Source organism: Chondrus crispus, genomic scaffold, assembly GCF_000350225.1.
Source record: "Chondrus crispus Stackhouse genomic scaffold, scaffold_1, whole genome shotgun sequence".
Lineage (NCBI taxonomy): Eukaryota > Rhodophyta > Florideophyceae > Gigartinales > Gigartinaceae > Chondrus > Chondrus crispus.
The window spans coordinates 357,437-364,643 of NW_005178809.1; the positions used below are offsets into that span (position 1 = coordinate 357,437).

Sequence of the window (7,207 nt, forward strand, 5' to 3'; positions counted from 1 at the left end):
GGCCTCCCGGGCCCCGCGGGGCTGTGGGAAAGATGTACGCTTTGAAGCGGGGGAAACGCGTGGGTCGTGGCGGGGGAGGGGGCGCATCCATAAAGTTTTAATTGGTGGGTGGAGTTGATCGGGAGGCGCTTTTCGGAATTGCCCGTGCGGTCGAGCTCAGACAGGAACGAGGGATGAAAAGGCGGATCAAACGGCTCCAATGCGTCAGCCTCGATCTCACGTTGCAAAACAATAGAGACACGTCTCGCATTTCCATTGGCTACCACCCGCCACCATCGCGCATGACCCCACCGTCACAAGAAATTTGTCTCACGGCATTTCTCATGTGCGTGCGTAAACTCCCTATTAGGGCACAGCAACCGCATCTGTGCTTCGTGGCACACGTGTGCTGCAATTCCTTTTCCTCATCCCCCTTCTTTCTCCAAGTACGCCTTCACCTTCTCGAGCGCCTTGAAGCGGTGCGAAATCCCGTTCTTCACCTCCTTGTCCATCTCAGCATACGTTTCCTCAAACCCGTCTGGCAGAAATACAGGGTCCCACCCGAAGGCGGGCCCGTCCCCTTTCTTCCTTGCCGCCACGATCCGGCCCTCCGTGCGCCCGGAAAACACCACCGCCTCCTCGCCCTCCACGCCGGGCGAGTACCCAAACGTACACAGCGCGTACGCGCGCTTGTCCTCGAATCCCGCCAGCATCCGGTTCAGCCCGTCGTGCCCCACCTTGTCCAGAAACCACTTGATGTACGGCCCGGGCAACCCGCCCAGTGCGTGGAAGCACAGGCATGTGTCCTCGACCAGCTGCGCGCGCCAAGCAGTTGCGTCCCGCGTCCGCCGCGTCCGCCGCGTCCGCGCGTCTCTACGTCAGTATCCCCTGCACTGTTCGCCACCGCAGAGCCCCCGCCGCCTAGGGACACGCTGTACGTACCGTCGGGCCGCCGACTTGCTGCGCGGCTAGCAAACACTTTTGACGCGCAATGTCGTCCGGCTCGCCTTGCAGCTCGGGCAGGTCGATCTTGCGCGCCACCACGCGGAGTCTCGCCGCCCCGTTGTCCGAGGATAGAATGCTCTCGACCTCGCGCAGCTTGTTCTGGTTCCCCGTGACGAACGTGATCGGCGCACTCGTCATCGTGAGAGGGCGGTTGGAGGGGAGCGTGGCGGTGCGCGGGAGGGGAAAGGGCGAGAGGAAGGTCAACGGGTTGAGAAAACGCATTTCGACGGGCGTCTGCGAGTGCGCCGGATCAATGCCAGGGCTGCCTTTATCCGATGTCACGTGTTCAGTTTGGCTGGATGGATGTGTGAGTAATGCATTACAGAGAGGCGGCTGCGTGGCAGAGGGGTTTTCATCACATTGTAAATGGCGATAAAATTTCAGGGGGGTCAGCTTCGGCCGTCGCATGAAATTTAGGCGGGCTGCGCAGAGCACGCTGCGCATCAACAACTCCACGCGTTTCGGCTGCCGGCACCGACCGTTTCTCCTTTTTTCGCCCCAATACAACAACGACCCCCTTCATCTCGGCGGCTCAACAACCCCGCCTCACTGTCCAGGAGCTGCCGTCGCCTGTGCACCCACAGCGCTCTAGGCCTCCCACACTCCTACGGATTGCACCCACTGACCGCCTTGGCCCCACGCTCTCAAGCGCAGCACACGCTCGCCCACACCCAAGTTTGCAAGTCCGCGCGTGTCATTGCTGTGCTGTTTCTACACCCGCCGTGCTTCGTCAACGCTCCCCCGCTTTTCCGGCCAACCTTCTTTCCTTTCGCCATGACGAGCAACTCAAAGCCGACTGTGCGGCCGAAATCGGCCACGGTCAATACGCGCGAGTATGATGAGGCCGCCATGCACAAGCGCTTCATCCCCATGAACGACGCCATCCATGCCCGTTCCGAAAGCGAGTTGGGCTTCAACCCGGTCGATGTCACCGTGCGCTCGCTCTCCTTGCTTACTGGCAACCTGCGCCAGTTTGTCGAGTCGGCTTTGGGACGCGATGCAAGTTCCCAGTGGAAGAAGATCACAAAGTTTCCGCACCACCTCTTTTTTGATTACTCCCCGAGTGGCGCCCTCGACATCATGCTATGCGCTTGTCTGAACTTCAAGGCATTACACGGGCTGAGGAGACTCGAGTTTTCGAATATCGACAAGCGCGACTTTTACATGGACCTCCTGCGCAGAATCCACAGGAATTTGCTCCAGGCTGGCCTGATTCCGGCAATCAAGGTTTTTCTCGCATCCAATGTGGACTCTGCTCATCACGCCGTGCTACGTGCAATTGTGCAGAAGCGAGGCCTGATGGTGGGGACTGCTGCCAGCGCAACGCACATCGTTTACCCGGATCCAGATGGCACAGCAGCAGAAGAAACGGAAGGCACTGACTACTGCCGAGCTTTGCAATATAGGGAAAATGCTGCCCTGGTGCATTGGTGGTACTACCCCGATTCTTACGACTCATGGATCTCTCGAGAGGACGTCGACGGCCCACCGGAGCCGCCTGAGGTTCATAAAGGGCCTTGGCATGTCCAGACCAGATGGCTGCATGATTCGGAAATGTTCAATGAATGGATGAACGAGACCGATTACGAGATACCTGACGACAGTCGCATGGCAGTCACGTCAGTGCCGACAGCTGTCAAAGACAAATCTGAACCGGAAAAAGCACCAAGGAAGAGAAAACGTCTTCCCACTACCTCTTCCTCGAATCATCAAACCGATCCCGCGCAGGTCCCTCGAGCTAGTCGCCTCGGTGTTGAGGCATCGAGCAAGGCAGACTCGTCAGATGACTCCGATGACGAGGCCGTTCGGAAACCAAAGCGGCATAGCGAGTCAGCGCGCGAACGCAAGAGAAAAGAACCAGGTAACCACAGCAAGTCGGGAGACGGTGGCGCCAGAAAAAGGGCTAGAACTGCAGAAGGTACGGAGCAGAAATCTGGTTCCAGCATTCAGGTACGGCTGCCGCTGAAGCCACCACATGATAGACCAAGACATCGCTCCAGGGACCGCCACAGAGATCGAAAGGGGGAAGGCACCCGGGCGGAGGGCCGGGAAGGCAGGATGGAATTGAAGGAAGGTAACCTGCGAGTGAAATTACCGAAGTTTGGAGATGCCAAGCGCACTGGCGACCCGGACAGGAAGTCCTCCTCAAAGGATGCGCAGAGAAATTCCCCCAACGAGAATGCGTCCAGCGCGAACCGGTTACCAACTTCTCGGGGAATCGAAGAGAGAAGCTCTACTGGCGGTAAGGCAAAGGATATCGGTAAAGCAGGGCCATCTGCATTACCTCCAAAGCCTGACCAGAAAGCAAATGGGGGCGAAAATATCGCAGGAGAACAAGGAGGGCAGGAGCAAAAGAGACCATTCAGCAGACGACGCAGCAAGAAAAAAGAGCGTCGATCCCATAGCCGTATGTCGGGCGTATCTGTGGTGGATGACGCCGTCCCAATCCCGGAAGGTGATGTACCCCGGATACGCAATATTTCCACTGAAGGCGGGAGCGCAATGTCTCCGAATGCTGCATCTGGATCTGAAGCTGGAGAAGGAGAAATTGATGCTGGTGACAAGAAGGACACTGATGAAGTATCAGCCAAACCAAAGGGGAAGGTGAGCACCGTTGCTGAAGAAGCTATGGATGTGGATTCAGGTGATGGCAATGGGAGGATAATGGCTCTATCTGAAAAGATGCTATCAGGTGACCGAGCCAACGACCCCGTGTCAACAGCTGATGTTGTGGAGGCCCTTCCTCCAGTTACGGTTAGAATTCCTCCTCAGAGCCGATGGTTCCGAATGGATGCTGTTCATGACATAGAAAGAAGGTCCTTACCGGAATTTTGGAACAGTCGAGGAGAGTCTAAAACCCCGCTAGTCTACAAAAAATACCGAGACTTTATGATTGACGTCTGGAGGCAGTCGCCTGACAAGCACCTAACTGCCACAGCTGCACGTCGTCACTTGGCCGGGGATGTGTCTGCAATCCTGAGGGTACATGCATTTTTGGAGTATTGGGGCCTGATCAACTACGGAACAGAGCCTGAGAGTAGGCCGTTTCTGAACTCGGCTCTTCTACCACGTCGTTCTCGCCCAACGCCGATGCAGCTGGACTCAAATGTAGCTGCACCCGCGACTGGCGTTCCAAGACTTCTGTTCTTTGACGAACCCCGCCCTCCCCGCCGTGACAACGGCCCAGTGTCTCTACAAAAGGCTGTCAAGGCTGCGAAGGAAAAAGGGACGAGGGCTAGAAGTCACGTGCTCTCCCGCCGTGAATTATATTCAACCGCAGCTGCTACGAAGTACGAATGCGACGCATGCGGTAAAGACTGCTCTCGAATGAGATATCACTGCGTTGCAAATGCAGACATGGAGCTGTGCCCAACATGTTTTGCGAACGGCATGTACCCTGCAATTTTCTCGGCTAGGGATTTCGAGCAATTGACCACAGTACTTGCCTCAGAAGCGTATGATGGTTCTGTGTGGAGTGAGGCAGAGGTGTTATTACTTTTAGAGGGCCTCGAAAAACATGGAGACAACTGGAATCAGGTTGCAGAACATGTCGGCACGAAAGGCACCGAGCAGTGTGTACTCCAGTTCCTTCGAATTCCATTAGAAGACTCCTTCTTGGAAGATCAGGTTGGGAACTGGACTATGGGTGAGGACGGTGAGGAGGGGGTTGATGATGTGAAAGACACGAACGCATCGGGAAAGCATCACTTTTCGGGTCCCCTTCTTCCTTTTTACGACACTGCCAACCCTATCATGGCGCAAGTAGCTTTCTTGGCGTCCTCGGTCGACCCCGAAGTAGCCGCTGCAGCGGCGCAGGCTGCGCTCAATGCAATTACGTCACAGTCTGGACCAAAATCGCCGAAGCAAGAAAACAGGACAGCCCAGGCCAAAGCTCTTCTCATGAATCCCGCACAGCAAAAGCGCTCGTCGACAGAGAACGGTTTCTCTCCAAATGCAGGCACCGCTCGTGGGACGGAGATGAGCTCGTTGCCTGGTAAACAACTAGACTCAGTTGCAGTGGAATCAGTCGCCGCTGTAGGACTTGCTGCTGCCGCGTCCAAGGCTCTTCACAAAGCCCAAGCTGAGATGAGGGAAATTGAAAGGCGTTATGCAGTTGCTATCGAGACGAAGATGCGAGCTGTTGACTTGAAAGTGAAGGAGTTTGAACGTCTTAATCAGCATCTTAGGAGAGAACGCGAGCGTCTGGAGAAGCAAAGACAGCGGGTTTTTGCAGACCGTGTTGACGCAATTGCAATGCGCATCCAGAGCGAAGCGCAGAGTCGAGCAATGACCATGCAATCAAGTGCAGCTGTCGTACACCCGGTTGCCTCCATGCCTCAACTGCAACCCCAGGGTACTCTGGGTTCCTTGAGACCGCCTCCGGGTATCAGTGGGATACCAATGCATCACGGGCGCCCTGGTTTGCAGCACAGTCAGTTGCCAATGCAACAAATGCAACTACCGATGCACCAAAACCAAACGCCATTACAGCAAGGTCAACTGCTTATTTCACACACCCAGCTACAGCTACCGCAAGGTCAAGGTATTGCGCAGCATCCCCAGGCCCCGGTGCAGCAGCGGACATCTCCGTTGCCTCCCGGTGCTGTTTCCGCGCAGCTTGACGCAAGTGCCTTACAAGCAGGAACAGCTCAAGCACAGCACCAGGCAGGAATGATTCGTCCGCACACTGATGGTGGTCCCAACAAATAAAGAGATACTATTCCCCGACTCCCGATGTCGGAGTTGTGTTTTGAAATTTTTGTCTTGCTACAAGAGTGACATGCGCATCGCCTTCTAGAGAAGCTGTGAGCGATGGGCATAGTGCTCTGCTAGAGTCACAACTGGCAAAGATCACAACTGCTGAAAGGCGCGGACGTAGATGGCTTGGGAAAAGAATATTTTTTTGACGAGCACGGCACGTGCATGGGCTCAATGGCACAGCATGCTCGAGTATCTAGCTTTCGTGGTTTGTCAACTGGCACAAAACAAAACTAGCCTTCAACAGGCTGTGAGGGGAATCTGCAGGCGACCGATTATGCTAGCGACCCTCCAAAGCGCTCTATCCAGGATCAAAGCAATCGGCTCGTGATCTACGCAGTCTGAATCCCAGGAGGTAGCGGGAGAGCGAGCTCTTCATCAAAGTTAGATGGAACCTCTCTGACGGACTGTCGATATTGTTCCACTGTTATATTGTTGTGACTCGGAAACCGCTACGTCGGGTGTTCTTGGTTAGAAATTGGTGGAAAATCGTCGTCTTTGGGGGCACGGCCCTGCGATCGATGAGGGGGTAGTCCGGACTGCCGATGGACCAATACGGGGTTGGTTTGACCGACATCTTGTTCTTGACTTGTTGATGATGGATCGTGCATTGGTAGTTGTTGCATGGCTTCGACGGGTGTAGAATGGGGTCTGACAGGCCTCTGACTTCTAGCGGGAGTGTCTGGAAGCGATCTAGGTATTGGAGCGGGTCTCGGTCCTGGGACTGGTCTAACAGGGGTGCTTGGGAGCCAAGGGATGCGCCTCGGTGGTAGCCGTGGCATCGGGCGGGGCGGGTCATTTGGCTTGAGCGGCATGAGGGCCGGGACGCCAGCTGGAGACCTGTCAATTGGTGGTTCAAGGGTATGGCACACAGCGCAGACTACAGCAGGCAGTGTTGAGGAATAGACGAGATATAGAGCGCAGCCAGGGCAGACGTAGAAAGAGAGAGACGCTGGTGTATGCGTAGCACAGAGCGGGCAGACAACGACGCGTGTCCCAAGGGGATGCAGCATGACGGTTCTGCATGATACGCATGAGGTTTGCGCTGCTGTGGATAGAGGGGGAAGGCCCGAGAGGTTGACGAGATTGCGACAGGCGGGACAGAGAAGCAATGTTGAACCTGGGGGATGGACTAGACATCGGTGACAAACGTGGCACACGGTGAGTTGCCAAGGCGGGGCGGCGCCATGCATGGCAAGCGGGGCAGAGACGAGGGACGACGCATGGGGAGCGGCCGGCAGCCACGGGCGGCCAGCGGGGGAAAGTTGGAGCTGGATGAGTGTTTAGTTTCGGGGGAGGAGGGGAGTTTGAAATAGGGGATGGGAAGGGGGGGGTGGCGGAGGATGGGGGAGGATGTGGAAAGAGTAGAGGGGGAAGGGGGGAGGAGCGGGAGGGAGGGAGGGGGGGGGGGGGGGGGGGGGGGAGTTGTTAGTGGTGGGGTATGGGTTAAAGGGGGGGGAGGGAA

At 56.3% G+C, this 7,207-nt stretch overlaps 3 protein-coding genes; 2 read left to right on the forward strand and 1 right to left on the reverse strand.

Annotated features, from left to right (window-relative positions):
- Window positions 1–64: 64 nt before the first annotated feature.
- On the reverse strand, window positions 65–1,122 carry CHC_T00009365001 (probable inosine triphosphatase). XM_005711758.1 is given in 3 exon segments: window positions 65–404; window positions 405–794; window positions 922–1,122. The coding sequence occupies 2 exon segments, from the start codon at window positions 1,120–1,122 to the stop codon at window positions 405–407; spliced, it is 591 nt and encodes a 196-aa protein (XP_005711815.1). The 3' UTR covers window positions 65–404.
- A 636-nt stretch (window positions 1,123–1,758) lies between these two features.
- CHC_T00001380001 (hypothetical protein) lies at window positions 1,759–5,694 on the forward strand. The gene has a single exon (XM_005711759.1). It carries the CDS (start codon window positions 1,759–1,761, stop codon window positions 5,692–5,694), a length of 3,936 nt encoding a protein of 1,311 aa, XP_005711816.1.
- Window positions 5,695–6,753: 1,059 nt separating this feature from the next.
- On the forward strand, window positions 6,754–6,888 carry CHC_T00001381001 (hypothetical protein). The gene has a single exon (XM_005711760.1). It carries the CDS (start codon window positions 6,754–6,756, stop codon window positions 6,886–6,888), a length of 135 nt encoding a protein of 44 aa, XP_005711817.1.
- Window positions 6,889–7,207: the final 319 nt, after the last annotated feature.